At 35.3% G+C, this 17,310-nt stretch overlaps 1 protein-coding gene across 3 annotated transcripts in view; it reads right to left on the reverse strand.

Annotated features, from left to right (window-relative positions):
• The window catches only part of NECTIN3 (nectin cell adhesion molecule 3), a 65,553-nt gene that overhangs the window by 5,424 nt on the left and 42,819 nt on the right, over positions 1–17,310 (reverse strand). For 2 of the 3 annotated variants that reach the window (XM_082069829.1, XM_082069830.1), the window contains exons 6-7: positions 5,627–5,765; positions 4,152–4,233 (exon numbers count right to left, since the gene is read on the reverse strand). In XM_082069829.1, coding sequence (XP_081925955.1) covers positions 4,152–4,233; positions 5,627–5,765 — 221 coding nt within the window. Of the gene's footprint in view, positions 1–4,151; positions 4,234–5,626; positions 5,766–6,159; positions 11,151–17,310 lie in introns of those variants that run through there. The other variant, XM_082069828.1, reaches the window with a different exon arrangement.

Raw genomic sequence — 17,310 nt, forward strand, 5'->3', positions numbered from 1 at the left:
TTCAGAATTATAATAAGCTAGTAAATGGTGTTATATGCTTTTAACTGTGCTAATACAATTTTACCATCTTCTTTCTCATGTTCAATATGAATACAAATATTACCATTAAAGAGCTTTAGTGTTTGACAGGGTTGCTTGGCTAAATATGTGAGGTGTTCTTAAAAGTTGCAAGTCTAAAGTCAGTCTTCTCATGGCTAGAATTACCTACAGGGATGCAATTTCCCTTCTCTACTTTTATTTCTGTTGCTACAAAAAAGCCTTATCAATTTCTGAATGTTTCAAGAACTCTGAACATTCATGCATTGCATTATACCAAGCAACATTTTTTCCTCTTTCCTTCAGAAGCACCTGTCAACTACCCAAAACCTGAGTTATTTCACAGTGTCAAAGACTCCATTTCAGTTGTCTTTCTAGGCAAGTAAATAAGTTCTACTTCTTAGTGACATTTTATTTGAAATATAGTGAAATTAACTGTAACGATTCAAAGGATTGCTTGAACTTGTGCACTTCTTTTCCACTGCTTTTATAAATATTATGCAACAGACGAATTCCTCTTCAAGCCACTGGAATTCTTCCATTGTTCCACTTCCTCTTGATCCTCCTGAAAACTCAGTTGCCAAGTAGAAATCCCTCTCTCACCAAGGATATGGCCTTCAGGCTGCTCGCTGCTCTTTCACATTGCATGCAAGAAATAGTTCTGAGTAACAGAATGGTATTTCCATGACAAAAGCAGTAACTTTGCTAAAAAAGCTGACAAAGATGAACCTAGAGTAAATAAAATCTTGACACTACCATTTTTTCTTTGTTCCACTTCATATTCCTACATTTGGACTTCTGTCTCACGCTTTTAGGGCCATAAGTGAACTGGTTCTTATCAATTCTCAAGTGATTCACATGAATACATAAATAGCTATCTGCAAATACCAGTACAGAGAAATTAAGTATTCAGTTACACAGTGCTTTTACATATATGTAGCTTATTATTAATGTTAGCACATTAAGGCTTCCAAGTCTGAAGGAGTAACTACGAAAGACATTGTCTGTCCAGTATTATCAAATCTCTACAACAACCCCCTTCATTTTAATACCAACACCCATCTACTCAGATATGGGTAAAATCTAGTTACCTATTGACTGCTGGGACACAAACAGCAGAATTTCATCTTATTCACTTGCATGTGGAATACTTCACAAGATTCAAAAAAAGCTACTGCACATGATTTGAACAATAACTGTACAGATGACTGAAAAAATTGCACATTACATAAAACAGCTTGCCAGAATCAGTTCAAACTGAATCAATCCACTTTCAATCCTCAGTTTTTGTGAGTATGCAGAAGACACCATTTAATTCACTCTCTTTTAACTTTACTTTGCACCTTCATGCAACCCTATCATTTCCACTCAGGTTAAATTTGATCATCTATTGCCGCTGACAGTGCAGTGACACTTCATCTGCAGTTCTTTTCAGTGTAACCAGAAGCTTGCATCCGAACTATCTAGAGGTTCACCAGTGTGCTTCTCATTTGTGACTACACAATGCAGTTCAAACAGCATTTGGAACATAAACTATGTGGCTAGTACAGACTTTCAGTCAGACGTGACTAAACATCGTGACAGGCTACTAACTTGCCTCTCTTACCTCTTTACAGCGATTCAAGTATTGGTTTATTACACCCAAACAATGCAACCAATGACTTCTTGGCTAAAGCTGACACTTATTTCTAATAGATAAAGCAGAAGTTCTTGCCTCAGGCATAACAGAGTACCTGTTGATTATAGGTACTATCAGCTAGGAAGACTCAGCCTCCAGCTCTTCTCAGTTTTGGAGTTCCACAGAAAAGAAAAAGAAAAGGCACCCTAACAATGTTATGCCAATATCTATTACTTCAAAACAAAGCATAGTTAACATCTAGCCTCAAAAAGAACTAGATTTCTCTCCTCCCTTTCCAAAAACAACTTAAAACTGTACTTATCCAGCTTGAGGGAAATGTATTCGATTCAGTCTGTTTAGGGCCCTTTCTCTATTTACAAAATATATTTAGGTAAAGCATTTTATTATATGATCAAAGACTACAGTCAGCTTCAGCTTTTCTTAGTTTTTAAGTATTCTCTAACAGAAGGCACAGTAATCAAAACCAAGAAAGAATTCAAAGACAGCAGACAGTTCAGAAGAAGAAAAGAATAAGTTATACTTCATGAGTAGTTCTGTAAAGGATAGATAATTGCATTTCCTTTTGTTGTCATTTTGCCATCTAGTAGCACTACAGATGAACATGTAACACAACAGTCCATACCTTCTGATTCTGTAAGATAATCCTTTATGATAATACTTAAAGCATATGAATGTATTAGCAGAAGTATGATTCATCAATACTGCACTTGTTGAGTATTGCAGTGACAGAAGAAAGAGCTACTACACAGCACAAGATGCCCAACCTGAGCACAGAAAAACATCGACTTTTTTTGTCATCTTAGGCATTCTACCACTTTCAAGATCAGAAGACAAAAGACTATTATGTTTTTTACCAAATAAATGTTTTATGCCTTCATAATGATATAATCATCAGGTTGCTACTAAAAGCAGCAATGGATCTCAGAAAAGTTTATTGCTTTATTCAGCAACAATACTAGCAAATATTACTCAACATAGTATTTGTGATACAGAATATTTTTTTCCATGCATTACTTTCATGAGAAAGAGGAAAGCTTTTATTGGTAACTTATATTTGGTGAGCTTTAATAACCAGCAATCACATGAAGAAAATCTATAGCAATATTTTTCAGTGTTACTAAGAACTTAATGAAAATCCATCTTAAAGGTGTGCGATTTTTTTTTCCTAAGGCATCCCTCTATTAGATAAAAGGCTTCTATAGGTCCTTAAAACTGCAAAGGTACACCAGACTACTGGAAAAACAGTATTTGTTATAAACAAGTGACTACCTGAATTATCTCAGTCTTATAATTCAGCACATCAATGGTTAGAATAACATTATTTATACAAAGTAATGAAGATGGAACAAAAATTCCATTAAGAATAATTACAATATAATTCTTGTTAACATTAGCAAGTGATTAAAGTTTTCTTCAGTGTAAGCAGAAATCTAAAAATCAGACTGATTTAATATAGATCAAAAAAGTATCACACTTCATGGGCTACAGTCAGGATCTACAGTTTTCATGAACAGACTGGTTCATTATATGAAGTGCAATAATCAACACTGTTAACTGAAGCAGTCTCACATGAACAGGTCCCTCTGTGTTGCCCAGTGAAGCTTCCTGAATTGACCTGGAGTTTCACAAGCAGCCCAATGCAGTGCAAAGACATGTGGCACCTAAGAAGGGCAGTTCCTCATCCTTCCTTGCTCCCCGCTTATTTTAACTGTCTCATTTGCTAGAATTAGCTTTCCAGTTTATCGTCTCTATGATCCTGTTATATCAGACTGCACCCAGAAAAACACTAAATACTGGTAAAGAACTCTACTGCCTATTGCTGTTTCTTTTGGACAGCTTTACTTCAGATCACATGAAGCTATCCCTGAGAGCAGATGAAAAATAGAAGTAATTGTCACAGAATTAATACAGTGTCTTTTGTTGCTGATAAATTCAAGGAAGAATATGAAATTAGAAGTTGCATAATTGTAAGCATTTAAAAGTGATCTAGTGATCTTCACTGGGAATCATAACCATACTGTGGTAAATTAGCTACACCAAAGCCCGAAATCCGATGTATCCCCAACACTCAAACCTTAAACAGCTTAAAAGAATGGCAGTTTTTACTAATAAGAATGAAGGTGATGCTGCTGATGTAACTTGTTAAGTTACCAAGTATATTTGTTCCCCCATATGAAGATTGTTTTATTAAGCTATGTGTATTCTCATAATCACCACAGAATTTCAACTACAGCTTTTTCTACTTCAAAAGGATCAGAGTCTGCCAAACACTATTAGAGATACAAAAAGGATCTATCTACCAGTATCCTGACCTTTAAGGATGAGTTTAACAACAAGGATATAAAATTCAGACGGTTGGGAACCAACAATCAAAAGACTCCATACATTACCAGGAAAGCAAAATCAGATTAAATTAACATGATAATGGAAGTTAACACTTTTCCTACCTAAGACACATATATAACGACTTACTCACCTGAAGCATAACTTCTTTCTGTGGTACAGAGCATGCTCTCTCATCACATGAGGATGGTTTCTGAGTGGGTGGAAGATCAATCCTATAGTAAAGAATGAAATATGACATGCCATATTTGTGAAGTCCAATTGAATGGTCAGTTAGATACTATTTACTTTAGCTGCCAAATCATCTGACACTCAACATTCAGGGACACAGACCTGTCAGCAAACAATGACAAATAATACAGAACATTGTAATGTTAACAGATCCACTACTGGCAATAATTCAGCCACACACTTTTTGTAGAAAAGCACCATCTATAATTTGTTATTCATTCTGTAAGGTGTTAAGCAGACTGAACTCCCATGCCACACACACTCCAGTTAAGCAGAATTAGGCACTACTGGCATCTATTATCATTTCTAGGTTATGAGATAAAGCTTGAGCAACATTTTCTACTACAGCCTTTCTCTGAAAAGCCTTTGAGAAAGCCTTACAATCAGCTACTACATGTAAGACTTCTCTACTGTCACCTTCTCAGTGAAAGCAAATGGCTATAAAAATAATTAAAATGTTTAACACTATCCATATAGATTTGCTTCAGCTAAAGAATGTAAAAGAAACAAGAAAGCAGTATTTCTAACCATGTTAGAAAGTACTCAGCTGCTAGCTCAAGAGATCTAAATGCTGAAACTTACTTTATGCTAGATGCTGGAAGTTATTTTGTTCTATTCCTCATTAAGTATATACAGACATGACAGACATTTTCATTTCTCATTCAGTTTAAGTGCAAACTGTATACAGCATGTGCGGAAAGACTTCTATTTACAGATATTCAAAGCCATTGTCACTTTTAATGCACATTCCAAACAGGGTCCAGACATCGTCCACTTTAACTGACAGAATATTTTCAAACTTAGTTTTTGTTTGCTTGTTTTCATTTGACCACATTGGATGCTTAAAAATGCAAACCGCCTGTCTGCACCAGAGACGTGAAGAAACAACCAGCGTTCCAGAAAGCACATTAAGTCGGTCACTTCTAAGCACACATCTGTTGGTGCTTGCTTCATTTTACACAAATCAGGATACATTTTTGTGGACTTTCACTTCTGCAAAGTATGGTCAATTTGCTCTGATGTTATACCTACAACTATGATAAACTTGCGGTCTGTGTATCAGACAAGATGGACCTCTCCCCTGCCCTCCAGTTTGATCAATGAGCAATTTTCTTTAAACAAACAAACAAACAAACAACTTTTGAAGTGATAAAAATTGTATTAGTTTTCAAGTCATTCTTTCTTAGCTTCCTTTTTTTCTTTCTTTTTTTTTTTTTTTAAAGAAATGCATGTGATTTTACATTTTTCTATCCTGAAAATACAGCCCTGAAATTATAACAGCTGAACAGCTCCTAAGGAAACTCATTTAAATTCCTGCATAGAACAAACATTTTCTGCACATTACTTTTGGTTTAAAAAAATTCAACACGTACTCACACTTTATCAAGATAGGATGGCCTTTTTTTCCTTGGGGTCAGCAGCACTGTCACAAAGATGGTAATGATAAAAAGAGCAAGGACTGCTCCAATCACAGCCCCTGCTACAGCAACAGAAGATGTCTGCTTAAATGGCACATCTGCAATGTGATAGCACAGATTACATCTTTAAGAAGTTCGCATACTTTCAGTACTCAGATACACTATTTTAGTGTTGCTCTGAGAAATGTGCCTTCTTCCCATGACCAAACAAAGCTTTGTCCTTTGCTAGCACTCTTGCAGTCTTGGCTTCAGTCAACCAGTTAAAAAACTGGTTGAATTAAGAAAGCTCACAAATCATTAATATGATTTCAAAAATTTCATCGACTACTTTTAGTAAATACCAGCTGCATGCTTTTATTTTTGTTTTCAAGGCAAGATGAAGTCACAGAACACATGCTTTGCACTTACATGAGCCACTGAGATGTTAATTCAAAAAGCTAGACAACTATGGCTTTATTGGCAATTTTTCTTTAAAGCCACTGAAGTCTGCAGAAAGGAAAAAGGGAAACATAAAATCAGGGGAAAAAAATATACCACTAGGAGCAATGAACGTGCAAACACACTAATATTTTGCTTACACTTACAAAAGCAACCCCTAAGACCATCTAGCTCTAGACTTCACGCTTCAACCTATGAGAAAGTTATTTTTATAACTAAAATTTTAATAGGGGTGGAGAATCTTTTTAAAAGCATTTTTCTTTTGACCTCAGCACTCTCAAATCCAAAGTTTAATTATTCTCACACTGAATTAACACCCTTGTCAGTCTTTAAAGTTCACCTATTTCACTATGCTAGGAATTCAGTAAGTTTTACATCTCATAAAACTGTGAAACCTGCTATCATATTGTAAGTCAACATCATCAACCTCAGTGTTTTAAACTTGCAACAACAGGCTTCTCAAAAAGTTGCACAGTTGGAATAATTCACATGAACTTCACTAAAACTTTTACCTGTAAAATATAGGTAGCATAAAGAAACAACGCTCTGATCTACACTAATTGCTGGATCAGAGACATAACAGCAAATCAGTTGAAAATTAACACAGATCTGTACCCATACCACATTCCTAATGCAGTTTACTTGAGCTATTTTCCTCCAGAAATAATCATGTGCTGTGTTTCTCCAAATACCACACAGCTATCCTCTATTTAAACTCTCACCAGAGAGAATTTTAGGAGCCTTTTCAGCTATGTATCCTATTCACTAGTCAAAAAAACCCCAAACAACTATCCAACTTGTTTTATCAATTACTCATAGTTTTAATGCTGTTCTGCTCATATGCCGCTTAACTGGACAAAGCCAATTTTTTCATCATTCGTAATTTTAAAATAATCAATTTCCGATAAGATAAAGGTTTTCTGTCCTCTCACTGCATATGAAAGACCTGACAGCAACACTCCCTTGGGACCAATCAGGCAGTTGTGTTTGAGTAACAGGAAAAACATATATTGAACAAAACTGAAATAAATGTTTTTTTGTGTTAAAGCTGAGGAATAAAGTCACAGGTTAACAAAACTTGCAGGAAGCTAATCCACTCCAGAAGGTAAATGTAAATACCACCTTCACAATCATCGTTCCATTTTACAAAACAGCTTTCCCGACGTAACTTCCATTTGTCTGTCCGATAACAGTCTGTATACCTAAGAACCATAATTCCCATTTCTCCTGAAGAATGGGCACATGAATCAGTGGAAGGCTCACTTAACCACTGCATTTTAATTGACTTAGGTTTAGTTTACACTGGGTGCCCCCTTGTTTAGGTGAGAAAGTTAGAGGTAACTAATATACACTACTAGACCCAGAATTCACGAAGACGCTTTAGTCTGGTGATTATGACTTTGACCAGAAGAGTTTCTTGACGGTTTCACACTGTACTAATTTTACAGTGCCTTTTTTTTTCCCTCCTGGTAAATTCTGTTATAATGTTAAAACATCAAAGTACTGTATTTTCAATGAAAAGTTCAGCCACTGAATCCCATTTGGGATGAGATGACAATCCCACGAAATGTAGCAACATACAGGAAACTGAACTGTGTGCAGTTACCACAGGGCTCACTTAATTTGCTTTTTTTGAGTTGCTTTGGGGAACAAGTAGGCACAGAAACTATTAGTCTAAGAAGATGAATGACCAGAAACTCAAACTACCATGCCAAACTCAAAAGCCAGAGAACGCTTAAGATGAGGGTGCCAGCTACACAATATTTTGGTCAGAAAGATGGAAATTGATTCACTCCGAGAAATATGGTTAAAGCAGAGCTACGGCAACTGAAAACAAAAAACGCTGGGTTTTTTGTTTGTTTGTTTTGTTGTTGTTGTGGGTTTTTTGTGTGTGTGTGTGTGTGTGTGTGTGTTTTGTTTTGTTTGTTGTTTGTTTTTTTTTTGATAAATATGAATCCTAGAGAGGGTATCAGCTGTACTTAAAGTGAAACTGCTTGGACAGCAACTATCCATATTTAACATTCTCAAGGTTCATACTTTTAAAAATAGTTTCTAAACGTACTAATTTTATAAGCTTAAGGTCTCCAAGGGGACATGCTAAAAAGCCCATCTTGAACAGCTTAAAGTATTAAATCTCTTCTACCCAGCCTCTGGTTTTATTATGCTTTTTCATCTGCAATTTTAAGAATATATATCAAACATTTTAGAACACTACCTGTGTTCCAGAATGTAACAAAAAGTTTATTCACACAACAGCCATTTGTACTTACATTCAATTCTTTATACAGCAGATATAACGTACAAAACATTGCAACACACGTAAGTCCTATGCCTATTATCAACTTCAACTCCAAAGCATTTCAACTTCTTAACCCATAGGAATTAAATATATATATATTTTTTTAAAAAATCAAAACAAAAAATCCACAGAGACAAAAGCAAAATATCCCATGTGGAAAACAGGTTTATGGTTCACGTTTATTTCCAAGTAACACCATCTTTTAAAGATGATATATAAAGTAGTTTTTATTTGAAGAGAGGTATGATGTCTTTATTCCAGAAATAATTTGGACAAGAACCTTCTGCTAGAAATGTAACTCCTTCCCTAGTGGTTGCACTCAAACTACAGATATACACAATATCATTTGTTATTGTTATTGAGACTTTGGTCAATCATGTACCACTACTTCATCAATCCAAATGTGAACTTAAGTTGTTTAGGGATGTTTTGCCATTTGAATTTCAAATAAAGCTGTTGTCTTAATCTTTTTTTAAAGACATGCAGTCATATGCAATCACAGTGTATTGTCTACAATGTTCAATGCAACTATTTTTGTGAAGCTCTAAATGTTGTAAGCTACCAAAGACCATGAGGATGGAAAAGACCTCCCAGCATGAACACTCAGGAAACAGCTGTAATTGTGCAGCCCATTTAATTTCAAAATTAGCAGAGATTTTTCCCTTTTCAGGTTTCAAATACTAATAGTCTTATCAGCTTCATTTTCTCCAGCTAAACACTTAAAAATGGCACTTCAAAAGATCTACTATTCTAATCATGAATTTATCATTGCTCTGTATTTCATCTAAAGTTATTTCATTCCTTCCTACATAACCAGCAGAACTAGTCTGGTGAACCTGCCCAAGACAAAGTAGAACTACTCCAGATGTCAAATGACATGTCCCACATACAATGTCATTATAAATAACATCTTAAATCTTTTATTTGCAGGGAAAACAAATCCACTGCAGTACAGAGACTCCACAATTTATCTAAACTCCTATTTCATAGATTCTGTAGTTGCACCATTGGAGAGTGTATTTTCACTATATGAAGTAGCAATGCAAGTGTTCACTTCCCTGTTAATAATCTGAAATTCTAGTTACCCTCTTCAAAGCAAGCATTGTAACTTATTCAGAAGCAGCGTAAAACCGCTGTTTTAACTTCTGGTCATAAAAACTCTGGCAGATGCTTTGACACCTCTTAATGTGCTTCATGTTTATTGGCACCTGGGAAAACACGCAAATTCGCACTGGCCTCCAGCTTAGAAATCTATTGGAATCTTCCTAGTTGTGTCCAATTCTCCAGCTTTCAAATTCAATGGTAAGATTCTCACAAAGCCTCAGAAACAGGTCTCTAAAATTGTACCCTGTGTACTTGCAAAAAGTCTCATATTCATTAATAAGTTTTGACATCTTGCCAATTACAGGCCTAACAAAATATCTTACTGTATGCATATATATATATACACACACTAGCATAAGCTTTAGAAATCAATGACTATAAAAAATAATTTTTCATCTCATTCAAAGACAAGCCTTTGACCTGTTTAAACAGTTACTCCTCAAAATCTTGTTCATAAGTTACTTTCAGTGCAATGACTTCTTTTAAGTACATAGTTACAAGAAGGCTCATTAAAATGCTAAGAGGTATTCATTTTTGTGCAGAAAACCCTTAAAATAAAGCTTTGATTCTGCTGTAACTCATTTTACTTGGTAAAGTATTTGCTATACAGAAGCATTAAGTTTACCATGGATGGTATCAAGATCGGAGTAATTAAGTTAATCTGCAAAGTAAATGCCCCCAAAGATTATATTTGATCATTGCCTTAGGTAAACTCCATTTTAAATCAGAAAGCCAAGACAGCCACTATTTGTTCTTCAACAACGTAGAATGGCAACTTTAATTTAGTCTCTTTTACCTCTGACATAGACCAATATAAGCACTCTGCAGTAAAACTCAAATCTTAAACAGTAGTACAGCATTGGGAAAGAAAGCAGCTCAAATACATTTTCCCCAGACTCAATAGTTCCATTTGTCAGGTCACAATATAAAAACCTTCAAAAAAAATCAGTTTCAAAAAGTTTATTCCTCCTCTTGTGTAAGTATAAACAATCCGAAAGTGATCAGCCAATGAAATGAACTGTAGGTACATGTTTAGTTTTCAGTGGTTACTACACATACCACTCCCTCCGAGATATTACCGAGCCATCTATGTGAGAAACAAAGTCTTCTTCATTGTCATCGTAACATTCACCACCCATATACTTCATTCCCAATGTTCCACTGTCATAGTAATCCATCGGTCTTTCGTAACGCTCCTGGTACCTGTTAATATTGTCTATATTGTTCCACTCTGGTTTTTCAGGGTCTTCTAAATAATCTTTAGATATTAAGCTGTTCATTGGATGCTTTATTTCTTTTTTTATACTGTCAGGGTAAGAATCCATATCATCTGACTGAAGAACATCTACTTGAGACTCTTTTTGCATATCTGATGGTGGAATGTAGTTCTTAGCAAAGTAGTCACCACGGAACGTCCGTCTTCTCCTATAGCAGATAATTCCAACCAGAACACTGCCAAGTATGAGGAAGAGCGCCCCACCCACCGCACTACCGATGACGGTACCCCAAGTGTCTTCCTGCATTGCTGGCAAGGTTGATGTTGGGAAATCTATTATTCTAGGTTCTGTTGCTAAACCTGTGATGCCATCAGTCGAAGGATGCCAGGGAACCGTGGGCAGTCGAGTGGTAGTAGTAGGAGGATCTAATGGAAAGAGCAAAGAAGTAGACAAGACACAGAAAAGGCACAGAATGTCAATGCAAGCTAAATCAGTTAAGGGTTTATAAGAAAGCAAAGTTGATGGGTATGTTCTACAAGAATAGTTTTTCATTCTCAAGTTCATTGTGCTACAGAAAGTCTTCTTGCACTTTCCACAGGCTTTGAACCAGCTTCATCACATGTGGTTCTGAGCTATGCTGCAGCAGGATAGGAAGTATGAGGAGAAAATAAAAATATAACAATCTTTAAGTAGACATCTTGCTTGACCTCCTTAAAGTAAGGAGATGCAGCTTTCCTGCTCAGATGTTCACAGTTCATTTTTTACTTTCCCTATGGAAGAATGCTGTCTATTAGGAAAAACCCAAGCAGTCCACTATATCTTACCAGCCAGCAGTTAGGAATATTGGATCAAATTAACTGGTTATGCCACAGAGTCAATTATTCCACACAAAATTCCCAGTTTGGAAATTATTCTGGACACTGAGTATAAGAATGAAAAACTATAAGTTGTGTGCTCAGTCAGCAACACGTGAACTACTGATTTTTAAGCTATTCTCTAGAAAAAACATTTGTTGCATTAATACAACTTACACAGCTTCACCTTGGGATTAGTAAAAGAAGCATAGTTAAAACTGGCTTGTATTAATCTCAAAATAACACTTGAGCAAGGAGCTTTCAGAATTTTAAAATTAAAAAAAAAAACCCTGTAACATTTGAAGTACAAATTACTTCTATGACTTCCTCCTAAAAGCAATTTGATCCCTCATGCACAAATAAATTTCCATATTTATTCCTCAATATAAAATATCAACTTTTTAAATTTAAATTCTAAATTTAATGTTAGGTTATGCAAGTAAAAAAGAAAGAGATTGTCAGACACCAAGCTTCTCCAGCACTCAGTTTTTTCATTTGTTCTTTAGGTCTACTGGAGATGTACGCATCTGTATTGAAGATACGGGGTTGCAAGTGATGGGCTGATGACACTGAGAAAGCTTCCTGAGATTATGCCAGTCAATGGCAATGTCACATGCAACTCTAGCTTCTACTTCTGTGCCACACTGAATAAAACTGGCTTTTTGCCTTGGCCAATGCAAGGTAATCTTAAAATCACTAAAGTAACAAACACTGAACATGTTGTTATAGCTTGAATCTGTTAGAGAGAATATTATATTGACGGTCAAGTAGATTATGTTATTATTTAGTTAAATTCCCATCAGCAAGATTCATGGAACTACTACTACCACCATACTATGGAGGCATCCTACATTTACCACCACAAAAAGTAAAACAGAACTGCAGATTCGTCAAGCTACCAGTTATTTGACAAATCATAACTTTAAAGACCCATACATATGATTCTTAATCTTACTACTCAGATGGCCATACAATTATCTCATACTAGATAAAATTGCCATATTTGTCATGATCACTAAAATATGGAAATATGTACTTCAGACTGCACCTTGCTGCTGAATGCAACTTTTTAAGCTTGACATAATAAGTAAAGTTTTATACAGATTTACAAAACACATGATTATATTACTTGGCTATGTAAAAGTGGTGATTTGTTAGGGAGCTATACATAAATGAAATTAATTTGACAGAAGACAGGAAACTGAACAAGGAAGATGCACTACCAAAATGAACAGGAGATATTTGGATTATGATTTTAGTAAAAACTGATTTTAAATGAGTTTAATAATTTAACAAAGAAGTAGAGATTAAAGAATTCAAGTTTACCAGTGTTCCCATGTCCCACAAATCCATAGGTCAAGAAGTTAAACCCCTCTTCCTTTAAAATGTATTTGCAATATTTGTTAGCTTAAAATACAATTTCAGACGGTACCAGCACTATCTTCTTCCAGGCTATATATATATATTTATTTATATATATATATTTTTTTTTTAAACTGGTTTTGTAATTGTTCATTTATTAGACTTTGATATTGAGGTCTTAATTCTAATCCTCCATACCCACAATATAGCATACACATTAATGAGTACGTAGTATTTGCATTCTGGCAAGTTTAACCATCACATGTGTGAAATTAAGTTGCAAATACACTCTATTATTAATATATTAAAATACCAGTGTTTTATGGAAAGCTTTTCCTTCAAAACCTGTTTCATCCACCAGCTGTCAGCTTGTCCAGCTGCATTATCTACACGAACTAGTTAACATATTCATCTTAAATTCATTACAAATGTAGAATGTATTCAGCATTTGCTTATTCGTATTCCTAGAGCACATAACCATGAATACTTGTACTGTCTATTTGTGTCAGTACCTTTTATTGCTGAAGACTGACAAAATTAAAATCATCCTTCATGTTTATAAGGTCAATTACAACTAAGACCATGTGAAGTTAACTTTTGGTCAACCAGAGCTTTCTGAATGTAAAACTAGATTTTTAACTTCCTGCACCAAGGAAGTTTCCCAAATAGAAAACAATATTAAGATCAGGAATGCCAGAGTTCCCTACCTCTAACTCCATAACATTTTGCTTGCAAATCACATCTCAAATGCTATCTCCAAGTTCAAAAGATGCCACTCCTGTTGGTTTGAAAGACTATATTCTTTCATCCTAACAAACTGTTTACTTATAACATTTCATGTCATCACCAATATGTTTCTTCGAGTTCTTAATACTTTCCACAAAACATTAAGCTCAATTTGATTTTAAGTTAATTGTTTCAAATATCACTTAACTTAATAAAAGCATCGATTTCCTACTCATTATTTTCTTTTAATATTTTACTTATGACCCAATGTTTAACATCTCTCTTTCACTGATGGAGGCTTGTGTTGTTGCACAAACCACAACAACATACCAAAGTATCCATCCAGGCCAGGGAGCTTAAAGTGGCCAAAATTCTGAAAAAAATTTGGTTTTAGGTTAAATACCTCGTGATATATGGTTTTGTCCCTTACTATGTTCAGGGTCTGTTCAAATCCTAATTACATATACCCTGTACTAATTAGTAGGACAAGGAAATCTCCTCCCCCCACCCCAATTTCTTTTACTATTACATAGGTACCACCGTCATTAGAACAGGATAGGAGACAACTGAAGAAAGCAAAAACCTGTTTTCTGGTATGAAATAAACCCATCAGCTGCCTCCATACATAAAAAGACGCCAAGTTTTCCTGCTTTGTTTCAAAGCCTTTGACAGTTTTCTATTAAGACAAGCAAGATCTGCTCTTTATTTCAAATGAACCTCTAATAATACCCTCTCAAACAAAGTACCACGGCCCTCATACCATATTCTTATTTTCTCCTCTATTACTTATTTTCCAGATATTTCCCATGAAAGTCAGTACCAACTTTCAGCAGCTTCAGTCTGATATTTTTACTTTTCTCATAAATTACAATTCTTGACACAGTTTACCCAGCTCTTGCAATACAAACAACTTATTGTGGGCCTGTGAGTTTCTACAATCAAGTAGAAACATGCAACTACATGATATGACTCATTTCCCCAAACACTACATCCCACCCCTCAATCCCCCTGCAGTACATTCTCATTCAAATGTCCAGACCCCATCTTTGCTTCCACAGGAATTTAAAGCTAACAAGAAGTCCAGTGTCAGAAAGATGAATGGGCAAACAGATGGATGGATCCCCCTTAGAACAAGACCATTAGCTTCAAAATCTTAGGTTAAGTCCTAACTTGGTATGAACAAACACACCATTTTAAAAATCAACTGGAGAGTACAATATTTTCAAACTACATACCATTTGAATTTAGCCTATTGTGAAATATTTCAGGGGTAAGGTGATGAGCTCTGTAATAAGGAAGAAGCAAATTCAATAGAGGCACAAATCTCCTTTGGCTAAAATTCATCAAGCATTACAGAAACCAAGCTTTGGCAAGGAAGATGCCTTGGCTAGTTTTGTATTAATACAGACAGTCAAAGTCTGTCTAATTCAAAACACATGAAGTCTAGTTCTCCCCATTTAAAAAACAAAATACAAACCTCACATTAGTCAAGATCCAGACTTCAACTCCCACATCGCTTTCTCTGCCTTCTACAAGACAAGAACCTGCTATCCCTTATAATCCAAACATGAGTTGGCTTGGCCCAAATTACAATCTCTCTGTCTTTGTAGTTCTCATCTTATAGAGTAGAAAGTGTCTGCCTGTATATGTATTATATGTATGTTTGCACAGACATATTTACCTCTACTTCTTAACATGATGTTATTTCTAAATTTCTCTTACATGGTAAGTATCTAAAAATTAAAGTACTTGATAACTCTACATAGTTTGGTATTATAAAAACAGCCCGCCCTTTCAACTGGTGAAAAGCTTATGTTGCAGCTCCCCTATAACAGCAGGGAAAGTGGCCTTTCCATGAAAAAAGTCTTTCTGAATTTCTGAGATTAAATGATTTTGAAATTTATCATTGTTTCACCAACCATTTCTACTCTAAAGGTCAAGTAGTGGCTAAAGACACTGTGTAATCCTCTCCCTACAAAGCATCCTGTGTACACAGGTTCCACGTTGGAGTTAAACATTTTATTTAGGATTATCTTCAGTTTGTTCCCATTTTGGCAGCATGATAGATAAGAAGATTGGTTTCAGCCTGAAGCAACCAATAATTTCTTTGATCAGAATCAATGATTCATCTTCAAAGTTCAGTGTAGTTTTGTGGTTTCTAGCTAGGATTTGTGTGCACAAGTAGAACATTTCAGCATTTATTTGGGACATGAGAAAAACTTATCATTAACACAACCTCAAGCTTGCAAGGAATATTCAGGAACAATGCTGAAAGTTCAAAGCCCACTATATCAGCATGCAAGCTAGCAGTTAGGATATCCTGGGACCCTCTTTTCTATACAGCTGAAAAAAAAAGTAATTTATCAAAATATCTTCTAAAGTCTTCCAAAGACAATCATTTGAAAAGATGACAGAAGAAGCAAGAATGTTCCTATCTGAATGCAAGTCTCTCACATCACCTTTCTTTCTTGCAGATGGAGAAATGGGAAGCCTCAGCGAACAGTATAAAGGCAAGGGAACACAGAGCCAAGAAAATAAAGCCCAATCTCCTGCGTAAAAAAAGAGTAAATCTATACTAAAGATTAAGTGCTCTACATATTAAGCTGACAGCTTGTTTTGGAAAATCTGCTGCTCTTAGAGTAAGCCAGGAACTTCAACAACACTTGATCACCACCCAAGTCCATACGGAGCAGGACTTGCTTTTGCTGGACAACACAAGCCAAGTTTAACTTTACATCACTGAAAAGTAGGAAGCAGTGAAGATATCTGTACCATAACCCCAATATTTTAAGAAGTCTCTAGCTTTAAACACCATTTTAGCATTCCCCTATCTATATAAAGGTGTATCATTTCCTGAAAAAAAAAAAAAAAAGGCGTGCTGGTGACTCTACCTTTTATTCCCTGTCAACTACTTCCATTTCCGAACCCCAGCTGAGGAGTATTAACATAAAGGTTAGGAAGACAATAGAATTTATTAAAAATACAGTTTTATTTTTAACAATGCACGTTAGGACTAACAGCATTTTTTTGCTCATCTTACATTCCAGTCCTACAACACATTTCAACTTAATAGTTATTCTTTTCTAGCAGTTAAAAAACTTGACAACTACCAGCATCATGACTGTTCAGAAACATTAACTTCATAAATCCTCTTTGACAGCTTCGTAATTAAAATTTGAAAGATGGCGTGATCATACAGCTTTGTTAGCTTCAAAGTTTCCATTTATATTTTTGCCAAGTTTTAGACAATGGAAAATAGCTAAGATAGAAAAATAAGCTAATTAAATGACTGGTCCATAGTACAGCAGTGCCATGTCCACCATTACTAGATAAGATTTACTCAGTTAAGTCAAATATTAAGGTGGTAAGCAGTTTGACTTAAAGTTTACTACTTCAGTCTTATTTTCTGTACTCCTGACATGAGTCTTTATGTTCCCTCTGTAGAGTAACCTGAATTACTATTATTTACAATCAACAGTTTTCCTATTTCATAGTCACTTATCCATCCTGCATCCTTTTAAGTGTATTTCAGCTATTTAAAGAGCCAGTCACACTGAAAACTTATTCTTAGTTAAAACAAAATAATACCAATTTCTGAAATTTCTTAATACCAATTTCTGAAAAAACCCACAGGTGCTATGCT

This window comes from Streptopelia decaocto (genome assembly GCF_964273445.1).
Source record: "Streptopelia decaocto genome assembly, chromosome: 1".
NCBI classification, from domain to species: domain Eukaryota; kingdom Metazoa; phylum Chordata; class Aves; order Columbiformes; family Columbidae; genus Streptopelia; species Streptopelia decaocto.